Source organism: Mesocricetus auratus, unplaced genomic scaffold (assembly GCF_017639785.1).
Source record: "Mesocricetus auratus isolate SY011 unplaced genomic scaffold, BCM_Maur_2.0 Super-Scaffold_6730, whole genome shotgun sequence".
NCBI classification, from domain to species: Eukaryota; Metazoa; Chordata; class Mammalia; order Rodentia; family Cricetidae; genus Mesocricetus; species Mesocricetus auratus.
This window is the reverse complement of record NW_024429184.1, coordinates 60751570-60767399: the sequence shown is the minus strand read 5'-3', so window position 1 is coordinate 60767399 and position 15830 is coordinate 60751570. Positions and strand designations below refer to the sequence as shown.

General features: G+C 38.3%; 1 protein-coding gene across 5 annotated transcripts in view; it reads left to right on the top strand.

Moving 5' to 3' along the window:
* Nucleotides 1-621: 621 nt before the first annotated feature.
* Terf1 (telomeric repeat binding factor 1) overlaps nucleotides 622-15830 on the top strand; it is a 29498-nt gene continuing 14289 nt past the window's right edge. For 3 of the 5 annotated variants that reach the window (XR_005875628.1, XR_002382147.2, XM_021225259.2), the window contains exons 1-6: nucleotides 622-930; nucleotides 3210-3305; nucleotides 7675-7796; nucleotides 9626-9712; nucleotides 12812-12961; nucleotides 13508-13620. Coding sequence is in view for 3 of the 5 variants with exons in the window: in XM_021225259.2 (XP_021080918.1) it covers nucleotides 696-930; nucleotides 3210-3305; nucleotides 7675-7796; nucleotides 9626-9712; nucleotides 12812-12961; nucleotides 13508-13620 (803 nt within the window). In the remaining 2 variants the exon portion in view is untranslated. The remainder of the gene's footprint in view (nucleotides 931-3209; nucleotides 3306-7674; nucleotides 7797-9625; nucleotides 9713-12811; nucleotides 12962-13507; nucleotides 13621-15830) is intronic. The other 2 variants (XM_005066704.4, XM_021225258.2) reach the window with 2 other exon arrangements.

The following is a 15830-nucleotide window of genomic DNA, read 5'->3' as shown; positions in this document are numbered from 1 at the left end:
TATAGTAACAGCGATAATTACGAGGGACTTAATATCACACGAGATGTATTCTAGTTAGAGTTTGATGGAAACATACCCCACAGTTAATGCGGACACTGTACAGCAGCAGTCTTCCAAATGTGGTCCTCAGACTGGCAGCCTGAGCATCAGTGGGGCCAGCCCTGACTCCCGCCAGAACTCCGAAAAACTCGAAAGCAGAGCCCAACACTGTGTTTAAATAAGCCCCGGATTTCGATAAGGGTGGAAAGAACACTCTGTGAGATCACGCGGTAACTGGGTTAAATAAGTACTCGTGTTTTTACATTTGGAAAATGGTGGCAAGTTCTAAGCTCTAAATACTTTTTTGGTTTCCCCATGCGCCCCAGGTTGACCTGGACTCCTAATCTTCCTGCCTCCACCTCGCCAGTGCTTCTGGATTACGGACGCGCAGCGCCTTACATTCGAACCAACCTGCTGGTTTCCAGTGCAGATTGTATTTTTAAAAAAATTTTTTTTTAATCCTAGCCCACAGCAGCTATCCCATCGGGAAAGGCCTGCCTCAGACTGACAGGCGAGTTGGCAGGTGCCAGCCAATGGGAAGCTAAGCTCGAGCCACTAGTCCATCCTAGCGGTGCGATTGGCTGACTCCCACGCCTAACGCGAGCCAATGGGCGCCCGGCGCCAGCAGGAGGACCTGCGCGCGCGTTCGGTTTAACATGGCGGCGGCTGTCGCCTCAGCGGCTCCGAACTCGGCGCGCTGTGCGGCCCGGAAGGATGCGGACTCTCCAGAGAAGGAGATGAAGGAGCCGGCAGGAGACGACGCGGAGCTGGTGGCCGAGGCCGAGGCCGTGGCTGCCGGCTGGATGCTCGACTTCCTCTGCCTCTCTCTGTGCCGAGCCTTCCGCGACGGCCGCTCCGAGGACTTCCGCCGGACGCGTGATAGCGCGGAAGGTGAGTGCGGGCGGCGCGCGGCCGGGCGGCTGCTCCGCGGGCCGAGGCCTGCTTCCCGCACGCCCGGGCGCGTTCGCGGGCGCGAGCCGTCTGGGACCCCGCCCCCGGCCAGTGCTCTGTCGCGCTGCGTAGAAGGACAGAATGACTAACGTGTTGAAAATGGTAGCCAGTCCAGTTGCCACTGCCTCCTGCCACCGAGGTGTTCCTTTAGAGGCGTTCCGTCTGGTTCGTCAGCTCAGAACCCATGAGTCAGTTGGCACTGCGTTAAGCCCCCATGGACAGCATGGTGGCGAGGCCAAAGCCGACCAGAAGATGATAACGTTCCCGTGACCGTGTGTATTCATTGTGTAATTGTAGTATTTAATCCGAAATTCTCATCAAGCCTCATTGACGGGCTGCATCTCAGCTACCATAATACTCCAGTTATTTATAGAGAGGCGAATTGGATAATAGGTTAAGAGGGGTGCTCCCGATCCATGTGTCACGGTTTAAGAAAGTTTCCTCACAGGTAAAGCTGGAGCCGCGGCGTGGGTAAGGGACTTTAGAAACTTAAATCCTGAAATGAAATCACTTACTGTACTTCTGTTGAGAGGCCGCGATTACTCAGTGGTGATAGATTAGAGTTGGAAACATCAGGGGGAACTGTTTAGTTAATACGTATGCAGTATGCTAGCTATACCTTGCGCAGTTCTGGATGTTTCTATGCCTGGAACTGTGAAAAATCCGCTCATGACACCCAGCTCCTAGTGGAACAGGAGAGCAATGCTGGCAATGTTTCAAACATGAGGCATAATCTCAACTACCCCTGTTATTTTAAGAGCAGTGTATCCGAGAGCGATCACACTGATTTCAAAGGTGGCAGCTACAAAGGAGCAGAATTGTTTGATGCCAGGGTATAAGAGAGACAGGAATAAAGGTCCTGAGCCCCCTTAAAAAGACACCCTCGGTGACCTAAAATCTGCACAAGACTCTACCTTAAAGTTCTACAGTTTCTCTAGAAAGTGTGTGGCCCAAGCCGTGAGAAGGAAGCACCGTAGATCCAAACTATAGCAGATGGCTACAGAAAAAAGAACTTGGGGCATGCCTAGGGAGATAGTTCACCTTGTAAATGCTTGTCTTGCAAGCCAGGGACCTTAGTTTGATCCCCAGAACCCATATACAAAAAATGTAACACACTTGTATTCATTGCACTGGGAAGACAAGGTTCACTGGCTGGCCAGCCTAGCCTACTTTGGTAAGCTTCAGGCCAATGGAAAGCCTTGTCTTAAAAGGGAGGTGAGTGAGAAGAGCTGGGTCAGCAGTTCGAGGCCAGCCTTGTCCTCAGAGCGAGTTCCAGGACAGGCTCTAAAACAGTACAGAGAAACCCTGTCTCAAAAAAACAAAAACATAAATAAATAAAAATAAAAACCAATCTATATGAATTAAGCAATCTCAATGAAAACCTTGACATATGTATAATATTTCCCATAATATAAAAAATTTCATAGTATAAATTTCAAAAAAGTAGTAGTTTGATGCATTTTATAATTTGGATGTGAATCTTTCTTTGGTACTCTTTGTAAAAGCAATTGTGAGTATTTCATAATTGAGTTATATTGTGTAAGAAAAAACTTTTCTGATTTTTAAAAAATTGAATAATTAGAATCTATAGTTCTAAGTTTATAATCAGTTTTTGTTGGGTGCTATATTAGTCAAGGTTCTTTAGAGTAACGGAAGTTGCAGAATAAATCTATATATAGAAAAGAATTTGTTAGAATTAGAAGTTGTGGTCCAGCTAATCCAATAGTGGCTGCCTACATATGGAGTCTAAGAATCCAGTAATTGTTCAATCCATGAGGCTTGATGTTTCAACTCATCTTCGGTATATGCCAAAATCCCAAAGAAGTAGGCTCTAATGTCAGTGAAGGAATGTTTATTGATGGTGAGAGGAAACTAGCAAAAAGAGCTTCTCTCTTCTATGTCCTTTATATAGGCTTCCAGCAAAACATGTGGCCAGATTAGAGGTGGATCTTCCCACCTCAAAAGATATAGATCAAAGGTTTGTCTTCCCACCTAAATTCTGGTTAGAAGTGGCTCTTCCCACTTCACATGGTCCAATGAAGCAGAAAAATCACTCATAGGTATGTTCAGCCATTGTTTGATTTTAGTCAATTCCAAATGTGGTCAACTTGAGAATCAAGAATAGCCATCCCAAGTGTTTATAAACTAATACCTAACACTGTATTATGGCTATTAGGTTGTGTTAATATTTTAATAAGAGTCTTTTTTTTCTTTTTTAGCTATTATTCATGGACTACCCAGTCTTACAGCCTACCAATTGAGAACTGTATATATATGTCAGTTTTTGACAAGAATTGCAGCAGGAAAATCTCTTGGTAAATACAAATTTTTATTTTTTATAGGAATCGTTTCTTATGTTTAAATATAAGACATGAGAAACTGATGACACTATATTTTCTTTTGGGCAGGGGAAAGAACGTTTGCCTACTTACGTCTGGCATACATGTAAGCATATCTAAAGCAAATAAAGAAATACAGTTTTATCTTTCTAGAACAGTGACTCTCAAACTTTGGCCTGCTTCATGTTATTTAAAGGGCTTCTTAAAGCAATAGAGCCATTCTGCTTTACCATGAGTTTTGCTCCCAGATAGATGATTCAGATATTGTAGTGGGAGGACTACATTTCATAGACTCCTGGAGATTTCAGTTGAAGTTTTCTTATATAACTTAGTGATGACAGCTACCATGCATACATTGTTTACTGGCAGCTATTTAAACTTTATGTCTGTATGTCTGTCCTTTTACAGAAAAACCCAATTTGTAATTATAATCTGTCTCCCTTATTTCCATGGTTCATTTTAGATTATAATGAGCAACTTTTGTTCATTTTTGTCCATCATGACTCATATTTACAACATGGTCATTTAGAGGGCTGTTTGGTAAAAATAATTACTTTATGTTAGTTTTTATAATTTACAAAATACTTTCCCAACAATACTTGTTGGTGGGCCATACTTAAATGAAACTACTTACTTATAAAAATAATGTTATATAAACTGTCAGAATATTAGTACCATACTTTAGTCATCTAGCCTGCTAATTTCATCTAGAGAATGAAATTAGGGGCTTGTTGCCTGATATTATCCCTGGGGAGATTAGCAATCTTCCATAATATGGAATCCATGACAAACCAAAGTAACCCTGACACCAAATTCTAACTTGGTAGACCAGTTGGTTTATTGTAGTTACTTACAAGATCATGGACAACTCAAAGGCAATTGCGTCACCCAAAGCTCATCCCAGCATGAGTGGCAACTCAGGAAAGCTGAAACACTGGAACTCTTTGGATAACTGTAGGCAATTCAACATGTTAAGGAATCTCCTCTCTGAGTAGTCCCTACATAGCCATAGGGGAGGGGACAGGGACTTGTATATCTAGTAAGTTTCAGGGACTTCCTGAATCTTTTGGGCTGATTACTCCTGATTTTTATATACTTCCCTGTAGGGTGGCATGTTTGAAATAGAAGGAAACTACTACACAACAGGGCTAGAGTAGATGAACAAGAGAGGGCTATGTGTAGGTTAAGGCCTGTTGCTGATGTAGATACAATTGGAAAATTGCAGACCATATTTGTTGTATAGTTAATTGAGAAGTTTTGTAAATCAAATGTGGCAGAATATTTTAAACTGCCTAGCAGTCAGTGCTTTATACATAATAGTTACTCTTTATATCTTTCCAGATTATCTTCCCTTCAAGGGATAAAAAACAAATTTTGTGAATAACCTGTAGATGACGTGTTTGTTGATTTTTTTTTTTTTCAGAGACAGGGATTGAACCCGGGGTCTTGTGTATATTAGTCCAATGCTAGACCACTGAGCCATACATAACCATCCTGACAACATGGCTTAACCTTTAAGTTTACCTTGATTCTGTTTTGAATATGTATCTTAAATAAAAGTCACAAAGTTCATGCAGTAAGAATCAATGTTTCATCATAATTGATTCGAAGGAAATAGTAATTAAAGTTTAGGGTTTTGTGTTTTGCAGTGCCATGTACCTGGGGTCTTTGACTTGACAGGTGAATATGCCACCATCAAGCTACATCCCCAAACCACTTCATTTTAATTTATGTATTGGATTTTCAGTGACCTTTCAGTGATTGCTCTATAGTAGCACTTCCCGGTAGAAATTTGGTGTATGTTTGAAATTTAAGATGTTTTAGTAATTAAATTTAGACAACTAAAAGGAAGTAGAATTAATTTTAATGGCATCTTGTTTAACCCAGTAATCCAATATTTTTAAAATATGCCAACAAATAATGTACAAAAGGTTGAAGAGATAATCTTATTTTTTGTCGTAAGTTTATGGTGTAGTGTTTTGTGCTTAAAGCATATCTGTTTGGACTAATTGAATTTTACCTGCTCAGTACTTGTAAGTAGTTAGTGGCTGCCATATTGGCTTCTGTCTCTAGCCCCACAGAGCTGTAAAATTAGATATCTCAAGAGGAAAAAATGTTGATAGCAGGTTTTCTCATCTCAAAGGACTTATTTTATGTACCCCAGACTGTCTGGAAATTCATAGTCCTCCTGACACAGCTCCTGAGCACGGGGACTCACAGGTGTGTTCACTATGCCTAACTTTTTCTTAAGATCTAAGATTAGGAATTTCCAGGCCTCCTACACCACAACAGAGACACTGTGAGGAAAAGCCAGCCATGGACTTTCAGTTTCTCTAGTTTCCAGTCTACCAACCCAATGTCAAGGAGCCTATCAAAAACTTTTCTTATTTCCCTTTTCCCTGTAAAATACTGCCCGCCCTTCCACATCTTCAAACCCCATCCAAAGTAAGCCCAGGGCAGAAAACAGGTACAAATTAGCAGCTCACTTCCAAGGAGACACTCGACAATTTTGGTTTGCCTCATTGTCATTGCTTCTATGTCTACTCCTTGTCCTTTGCAACATGATTTTGCATTTTTCCACCTGTTTTCCTTGTTAGAGGGAAGGGGTTTATGTGATCCCTCTTGCTTTGTCCACTCTGCTTCTATTGGGATCTTTTGTTCTTCTACTTGAACTTTAGGGTTTTCCCCCAGTTCATGAAAAATGTAAGTGGAATTTTTATGGATTACATTGAATCTGTTGATCACTTTCATAACGATAGCCTTTTTTTTTTTTTTACAATATTCTGTCATTCTGTGAGTATAGGAGGTCTTTTCATCTTTAGTGTCTTCAATTTCGTCAATACCTTCAATTTTTCATTGTACTTATCTTTTACCTCCCGGGTTAAGTTTAATCCTAGGTACTTTATTTTATTGTGATCAAGATTTTTTTTCCTGATGTCTTTCTTAACAAACTTATTGGTATAAGGGAAAATTACTGAATTTTGCATTTTGATTTTATGTTCTACTATTTCACTAAAAGGGTTTATCAAGTCCAAGTGTTTTATGGTAGAGTTATTAGGGTCTTTTGGGTACAGGGTCGTGTCATCTGCTGAGATGACCTGTTCTTTGAGACACACAGTAAGTGGTCTTTAAGGGTCCTGGTATCTGCCTCTCCCACTTACGGTGACCTCTCCCAGGTTTCTAGTCCTACTTCAGAGAACAAGGAGAGTTGCTTAATAAGCTTTCTTTATTAGTGAGAATGTCTTTTGTATCCTGCCTTATATTCCATCTCAGCTTTCCCAAATGTTCTCTTTATCCTGTCTGTATTTCTTGGTTATTTTCTCATTATCTTTTTTTGTTATTTCTTCTTACAGCATTTGGCTTCATGTGTGCAGAGTAAGTGTTCTACTGAACTGCATCCCTAGGTCCTATTCTAGAACTTAAACAATTTCCAGATGTACCTGAATGGTTCTGAAGTAGAGCAAACCTAGAGAGCGAGTGGCATAAAAATGTACTTCTAGGAAAGTACCAGTTACATTGGCTTGTCCACATTGCATCATTTATGGATATGTGAAGTACACATGGACAGGAATTGTTTTTTATTTTTTGTTTTGAAACAAGGTCTCACCCAGGCTAGGCTTGAATTGTGACTGATGCTCCTGCCTCAGCCTCAGAAGTGCTGGGATTATAGACTTGAGTCCCCTTGCATGGTGGTTTCTTTGTGTTTGTATCTTAAGTACTCAGCACAACTTGGATTATAAATTAATATTTTTTTAAAAATCTGATATATTGTAAATGCCAAAAGAGGCCAACAGAAAATTAAAATCCTTGAAACTGCTAATATGGGTGTGCTATTTAATGTATGAAATTATTCCCAGCTTTAAAATTCTCGTGAATATAGTCATTTATTGTATAGTTGAGTTGAAATGAACCAAAACTGCCATGAAACTAGAGCTTTAAAGGAATATAGCTAGTACATGGGTACCTGCCCCTAAAATTTAAAATATAGACGTGATCAGATAAGCATTTTTACCTTCAAAACGCTTAAAATGGTAGCTGGGCATTGTGGTACATACCTGTGTTCCCACCACTCTGGAGGCCAAGACAGAAAGAACTAGGGGGTTGAGACCAGCCTGTGCTACATAACAAGACCTTGTCGTAAAGAAAATAAAAAAATAAAAAGTTTCTGGTTTTTATGATCATTGGTTTTATTTTTCGTGTGTGTGTGTGTGTAAATTAGAAAAGTCATTTCCCAAAACTGTTCTGTGTGAAAACTGCCTCCATGTAGTATATAGTTGATAAGTTTGAAAAAGAATGAGGTTTTTAAGGTTCTACTTCCAGTCAATTTACTTTTCTGTTTTAAAAGATGCACAGTTTGAAAGTGATGAACGTATTACACCCTTGGAATCAGCCTTGATGATTTGGGATTCAATTGAAAAGGAACATGACAAACTTAATAAAGAAATACAGGATTTAATTAAAATTCAGGTATGAGTATTTGTGCTTGTTGTTTTGCTAGACTATTGTACCAATACTTTATTCACTGGTGAAACAAAATACCTAACAGGCAGCACTGTAAGGAGGGGCTGCAGAGATGGCTCAGTAGCTAAGAGCAGTTCAGTTGCCGGCACCCACGGTAGGAGTGCACAGCCACCTGTAACTCCAGTTCCCTGTCTGGTCTCTGCAGATACCTGCACATGTGTATGCGCAGAGATTTATACACATAAGGAAAAAAGGAAGGAGGTAGTCAGAGAGACAGCTTATGGTCTGAGAAGATACAGTGTACTGGGGGAGGCATAGCATTGGAGTATGAAGTGGTCGGTTATCTCATGTCCACAGTCAAGAAGAGAGAGGGGAATGCTGGTGTTCGCTTCCTTCTTTTTACTCAGCCCATAGCGTACCATCGCCTTTGAAATAGTGCTGCCCATGTTCAGGGCGCGTCTTCTCAGTTAGTCCATTCTGGAAATACGCTTCGAAGTCCAATAAATTTGAGAGTGAATACTAACTGTCACTATACAAAAACATAACACCCATAATACAAATAACCTGTCAGAAGTTGTGCTTATGAAAGTCTTTTTTTTTTTTTTTTGCTATATAAAAATCTTAATGAAATCCTTTCACTTAAAACATTTTAGTCTCACATGAGCACAAGACCCAAATTTTAATGTTTCATATTTAGGTGTATATTGCCTCCATGTTGCAGGAAGCACTGTAGCTATTTAAAGATTACCAAACAAACTTTAAAACTAGGGATTCATGTTTTCTTTTTTACCTAAGGACTATAAATTTAGGGGAAAAATAGCAAGTGCTTTGGTTTGCTTGTTTATCATGTGGTATTACTTCTGGTTCAAGTTTTGAACCCGGGATGTCACACATACCATGTGTGGGCTTTTATGAGCCAGAGTATGTAGACTTTAACCATGCTAACTAAGACTTGAATTATAGTAGACTGCTTCAGAATAAGAAGCCAGAAAAGTCATACATCTACCTGCAGCTAAAGCAGTACTTCCTTAGTTCAATGAATTTCCTTTGCAGAAATTTTACATTTTTTCTCCTTAAGTTGCACAAGAGAACCCAAGGTGGTTTCCTACTCTGTGTGATTGATTGTCAATGAAATTAGGACCTGGAGATAAAACATCAGGTAGAAAAACGCCTGCTTCTTGTAAGAATTTAAACTGAGAAAAAAGATTTTTGTGTTTTCATAGTCTTTGGGACTCTAAAGAAAGCTGACTATTTACTACACTACTGGACAGTTGAGATGACAGTAACATTTAGTATATGGTCTCTTTGCCACACTGTTGTATGCGCTTCATATAACAGTTCTATGGGGCCGGGTGGTGGTGGCGCACGCCTTTAATCCCAGCACTCAGGAGGCAGAGGCAGGCGGATCTCTGTGAGTTCAAGGCCGGGCTGGACCAACAGCCTCCAAAACAATACAGAGAAACCCTGTCTCGAAAAAACCAAAAAAAAAAAAAAAAAAAAACAGTTCTATGGAGGTAGCTGTAAGGTCTCCACCATTTAGAGCATTTGGGAATGAGCAATGGGATCAGTAGTCTTTTCAGATAGTAAATTTGCTTCTAATCTATTTAAACTACTGCTTAGAGATACTGAACATACTATTGTAAATGTGTACTAGCAAGAGTTTTTTTTAACTTTTTAAGCCATAATTATTTTATCATTGAAAAATGACTATCTTTATCAAATAAAATACATAAAAATGTTTAAAATGGCATCTTTCAGAATTAACTATGCGCTTAGTCAAATAATGATTGGACATCTTCAAAAGCAACTTAAGGTTTGTATCTGTCATCTTTAAGGCTGTGGCTGTTTGCATGGAAAGTGGCAGCTTTAAGGAAGCAGAAGAAGTGTTTGAAAGAATATTTTGTGATCTGGAATCTCACACGGTAATTATTTATATTAAAACGATAGAATTCATTTTACAACTGTTTATATGGGGTAAGGAAAATGGAAAGAAAATTGAAATAGAAAAGGAATGCTTTACCCAACTCAATGTGTTAAATAATTCTAACAATAATCAATACAAAAATTTAGTATTTCAGTTACCCTTTTTTATATCAAGTACTTATAGTATGTCCTGCTTGATCTATACATTTCAAGGGTTCAGAAGCTACATTGGAGGTTTGGTTGCTGTCACATTAGGCAGCATAAATGTAGAAAGGCAGAATAACTTGCTTGTTTTCTAGAACCTCCACTCATTTTCTTTCCCCACTTTTCTATACTTTATTTTTTTCCTCTTTCTTTCCCTTCCTTTTTTGAGATGGGATCTCAAGAGTGATACCACACCCAGCTGGAATTTGTTATATGATTGTTTGAAGTTTGTCATTAGGCTTCTGTTTGATAAAATATTAAAAACAGGGGTGTGGGATAAATTAAATATCTTCAAAGAGAGAAAAGATAATTTTACTTTTTTTTTGCAAATTTATATTTATACCTCTACAAGAAAATAATGTGTTCTAGGTATTTAAGTTGATAAGTTTCTACCAAGGAACACACTTGTGTAGGAGCCCCTACATCAGGAAATTAGCTAGCTAGGAATGTAGCTCTATAGTAGGACTATAGCATTTGGCCTAACATGTACACATCCTAGATTTGGTTCTTGGCATCATCAAAAAGAAAGATCAGCCAGGCATGGTACATACCTGTAATCCTGCACTCAAGCTTGTGGATGTGGATGTAGGTGTGTGGTGAGAGAGAGATCCTTTTAAGACTATCTTAAATAAGAACCTATAACCTTATCCAATTCTGGTCATTTGAGGAGGTCTTCCCCAGGAATAATTACTAACCATCCTTCTCCCATTAAAAATCTGTTTTATAATGGAACATATACAAGGTTGTGGTTATAATAGTTTGTTCCTTTATTTTTGTTGTTGTATGAGTAGGTAGCAATTTATCTTTACTGTGCTGGACATTTAAGTTAGTTCATTCTTTGCTGAAAAGTACTTTAATATGTCTTGTGGGGCAGACCTGTGCACTTTTGTTCATTGTATATTTAGGAGTAAAATTCCTGAGTAATAACTAGACATGCTCACTTGTACTTATTTGCTGGTTACTTATCAAGTAACATCCATTCATTTTTAGTAGGTGCTGTCTATAGTTTTCTAAAGTAGTTAACGCAGTTGCTCTATAGACCTTACCTGTGATTTTCATTTCAGTTGTCTTACAAATAAATAGTATTATCATACTGTGTTTAATTTGCCTGAAAACTATTAAAGGCAGAATGCCATTTGATGTCCTCATAGATAAATTATAGATAGAGTTGAGGAGCTAATTGGCATAATTAATAACTGCCATAGCCTAATTTGATTTGATCCTTCTCCTAGGATATAACACCCCAGAAATTTCAGAAGAGAGCCTGATGATTTTGTTAGACTTCCTTCCCTTGTATTTCCTTCTTAGTATTACTAGATTAATGAAAACTCTACTCTGTTTCTGTCTTATAAGAGGAAAACATACAGCTAATACACATAAAGCACTTAGGAGAAATTATTCAACTTCCCTAGTGTTGGCATGATCAGTGAGACATTGCCAACTGACTCATTGAACTATTTTCCATACTCTCAGACTGGCTGCACTTTTCATTGATTAAAACACCAACAATTGGCCCAGAAGATGACAGAGTGCTTAGATGCCTGCATATCTTTCTCTCTGAAGTACGTATCGGTGCATTAGAGAGTCAAGGTAAAAATGCAAGTACACATTCCAGTGAGTTCCATTTCTAGATAAATATCTTAGAATAACTTACATTTTTTCTGTATTCTAAAAGCCATGAAGCTTTAAAGACAAATAGGAAAAACCCAGATCTTACTGACACAGTTAGTCTAGGATCAAGCCTACAATTTTTTCAAGATCTATAGTATTTATTGCTTGTCCAGCATTGAGACAGCTACTATATAGGAAAAAATTTATATTGAGCACAAAAGGATTAAGATAAAATGTTTGAGCATTAATAATAGCAAATAACCTAAATTCTTCAAGCAACTACATGAACAAATGGTGATTGATCAGTATACTAGATAGTGGTACAAATAATTTTTCCTGTACACTAACACTAACATAAGTAATTGCCAGGAACATAGAATTAAGGGAAATAAAGCAAGTTTCAGGAAAATCACACTTTTACAAATGATACTGTGTATATAAGATTAAAGCCACAGGACATCAGGGATGCTGCAATGAAGTAAATTGCTTGCTGTGCAAAAGTATGAAGACCTGCACTCAGATTCCCAACACCCACATAAAAAGCAAAACATGGTGGCAGGTACCTGTAATCCCACTGTTGAGAGGCAGAGACTGGCAGGATCACTGGGGTTTAGTAGATAGCCAGACTAGCCAACCAGTGAGGACCAGGTTAAGTGAGATAACCTGTCTAAACATATCAGATGGAGAGCAATAAAAGAAGATTGACATTGATGAAGGCACAGAAGAGCACACATGCATCACATATACACACCAAAATATATAAATAAATCAAAACTGGTAAATTATACTGTTACTTATAGACATATAAATATGTTGTGCAAATGTAAAGAGATTTACTTTGGAGGAAGTGGCCGTACTGAGAACGGAGCCTGAGTTATTGCTTAGACTAAACAAGCACTCTGCTGCTGACAAGCTATGCACACTTCAGCCCCAAGGAATTTATAAAGATAGTACATTCTGAGTTCTGGGTAATATTATAGGTGAGGACAAAAAATGGGATGCAATCAGATTATGGAAGTAAACAGATTTAACCATAGTTTTGTTTTTAACTGGGTAGTAAACAGTTAAGTTTATAATTTCTGTTTCCTCGTATATATCCAAAACAAAACATTCAGGAATGTAGGACCATTAAAAAGGAAGAAAATACATGGTCTTTTAAAGAAGAATTATGACTCTTAATTGTATCTCTTTGAGTTTATATTTCCAAAATAATTGTTTTTCAATCAAATACATATTTACTTGGAATTTGTTTTATATTAATACATTTCTGTTTTTTTCTTTAGCCTTTAGGAAGGAAGTTACTCAGGATAATCTCTCACAAAGATCCATTCCACTCCTTTTTTCAACACTTCAGCTATAACTACATGATGGAGAAAATTAAGAATTATGTGGATTGTGTGCTAAATGAAAAATCATCAACTTTTCTAATGAAGGTACACATCTCAAGGAAAGAGAAAATGTTATAATGAAAGAGAAAGTCTTAAAATCTAGCCCAAATCTTAAGTTAATGAGTGACTAAAGTGAACTATAATTATACTTCAGAATACTTAGGTGTGTATATCAATATGGACACATGTATGTGAGTACCAGCTGAGGCCAGAAGTGGGCATCACATTACCTGGAGCAGTTGTGAGCCACCCAATTCAGGTACTGGGAACTGAACTTGTCCTTGGCCAGAAAAGCTCTTAACTGCTAAGGCAGGTCTCTAGCCACTAACATTTTGTTTAAAATTGCCTAGAGAAAATTCTCTATTGATTATATTCACAGGAGAAGAAACAAACCTCCCATAATGCTTATAACCCAAGCAATAGCTAGGATAGTGCCAGCATTGTCAGAATTGTGAAAATAATTTGATACCTTCTGTTAGCCTGTGAACAAATACTTCTACAGCTGTCAAAGAAGATTATGTGTTCCTTGTTTAAAATGCCTAATGTATTCTTTTTTTTCTCCTCCTCCTTCATATTCATCTTTTTCTTAAGGCAGCAACAAAAGTAGTGGAAAATGAGAAAGCAAGGACACTTGCTTCTGAGGATCAGCAAAACACTACTAATACTGAAACAGAAACTGAAGTTAATTTGAATCAAGGAAAAAGGTTTGTACACTCTTGATATTTTATTAAGGTCTTAGGAATATTTTGTCTTTAACATAAGTGATGCTAAGTAAGCCATTATTAAATAATTGAGTAATTGCTGTATTCTCTAATTGATGGTTTGAATATTTAGAATACTATAAAGTTATTTCATAATTTACATGGATTATATGTTAAGCAAAGTAAGGAGTTAGAAAATGCCACTTTAATGTATATAGTGAAGGTGTGCTTAAGAAATGAGGTTAAAATTAGAAACCTGGTTCATTTTGTCCTCTTATTGGAGTCAGATCCTACTTTCCTTTGGTATATACTAAGTTATTCTGGTATTTTAAGATATTGTTCTCTATATTTTTCAAGGATATGGTACTCTACTCAAAAAACAAAAGCCAGCAGTTGGCTCCAATGCTTGAAGAATTACCCTAGTTAGTCCTATCTGTTGTAAGGTAGTATTCAGTCTCAGGTTATTTTCGGGAATTTCCAAGGTTGGTTTAGCTTTAGGATTTTTGTTTGTTTTAGCTACATCCCCAGCCAACAGATGGTGTTTATTTGATGTTTGGTTTTTGTTTTATTCTTTTGGAAAACTTTTTGTGTAACTGCAGCTACCCTTGATCAGACATTCACTATGGTTCACTTTGAATAGATCCTGGTCCTCCTGCCTGCACCACCCAAATGCTACATTCATAGGAATATGCCACACACCCAGCTGGGGAGTGGGAGGAAGGTAAACATTGCACACATGCATGCAGGCATGTATGCATGCATGTGTGTGTATCAGAGAACAACTATAACATGAAAATTAAAAACCCAGAGACAGATAATTGGGGTTCAAGCTTCAAGCTGAAGATCAGAGAAGCAAAGCAGCCAAGCCAATAGATCTTACCTGGAAATCCTGTCTCCACGAATTCTCAGAGGCAAAAACCTCTTGGTTCCTGTCTACTCCTTTTATTCCTTTCTCTGACCAGCCATATCACTCTTTTCTCCACCTCCCTAGTGTAGGCTTTGTGGATGCTGCAGTCTCTGGACTTCATATGTATGTGAGCCTTGTTGGATCTAGAAGGCATTGTTTCCTTGGTGTCTTCCATCCCTGCTGGCTATGACACTTTCTTCTGTCTTCTCTTCCACATAGTTCTCTGAGCCCTGAAGGAAGGGATTTGATGGAGACATCCCTTTTAAGGCTGTATTGTCTAGCTGTGGGTCTCTGTATTTGTTCCAGGCTGCTACAGGAGGAAGCTTCTGATGATGGTTGAATAAGATACAGATCCATGAGTAATGCAGAATGTCATTAGGAATCATTTTATTGCTTTATTCCTTTAGAAGAAGTAGTATTTGTTTTTCTCCTAGGTCCCTGAACAATCTAGTCTCAGGTTCTTTACCACTCAAGCAGTGCTGGGCATGAATTCCATCTCATAGAGTAGGCCTTACTTCAAATCAGATATTGACTGATTCCTCCTATAGAAGTTTTGAGTCACTGTTGCACTAGTGTATCTTGTTGGAAGGTCATCATTGTAGATTGAAGGGTTTGTAGCTAGGTTGGTCTTTACCTTTCTTCTTTGGTAGCATACAGAGTACACTTCAGTACATGAATAGTAGTCAGTATGGATAATGCCTCTGTGTAGGCACCAGCTCGACTTCTCCATGTTCATTGAATTGTGAGGTGTTGTCTTTAATAGTAGGGCCTTATTGTCAGTTTGTGGAAAGCTACCAATAGCCTTGACAATAGCCTAGGTTGTGGGTTCCCATGGGACCCCTTTTGCACATCTAAATTAAATATAACCCATTCCCAATACTGGAAGCATCATTTGGTGACAAGATATATTCATTTGGGGCTGTGTCTCGCCTGTTATTTGACAATTTTACTTAGATTGCCTCCATGTGTATATATATTAATAGGAAACTACTACTGTATAAGATTTCCATATAACACTTCAAATGACCCTTAGTTTTAGCTTTCTCTCCTTATATTCCCTTCCTTTCCTCCTTCTTTCTTCTCCCTCCCTGTTTGATCATCCAATTCCAGCCCTCCCTCCTTATCTATATATAACTATTATATTTCTATTTCCTAGGGAGACTCATCCCTCTTCCCCCGTCCCTTGTTGTCTAATGAACCTCTGTGGCGATGCTGATTATAGCTTGCTTACCTATGACTTAGCAGCTAAGATCCACATATAAGTGGGTATATATGATATTTATCTTTCTGGATCTGAATTACCTTA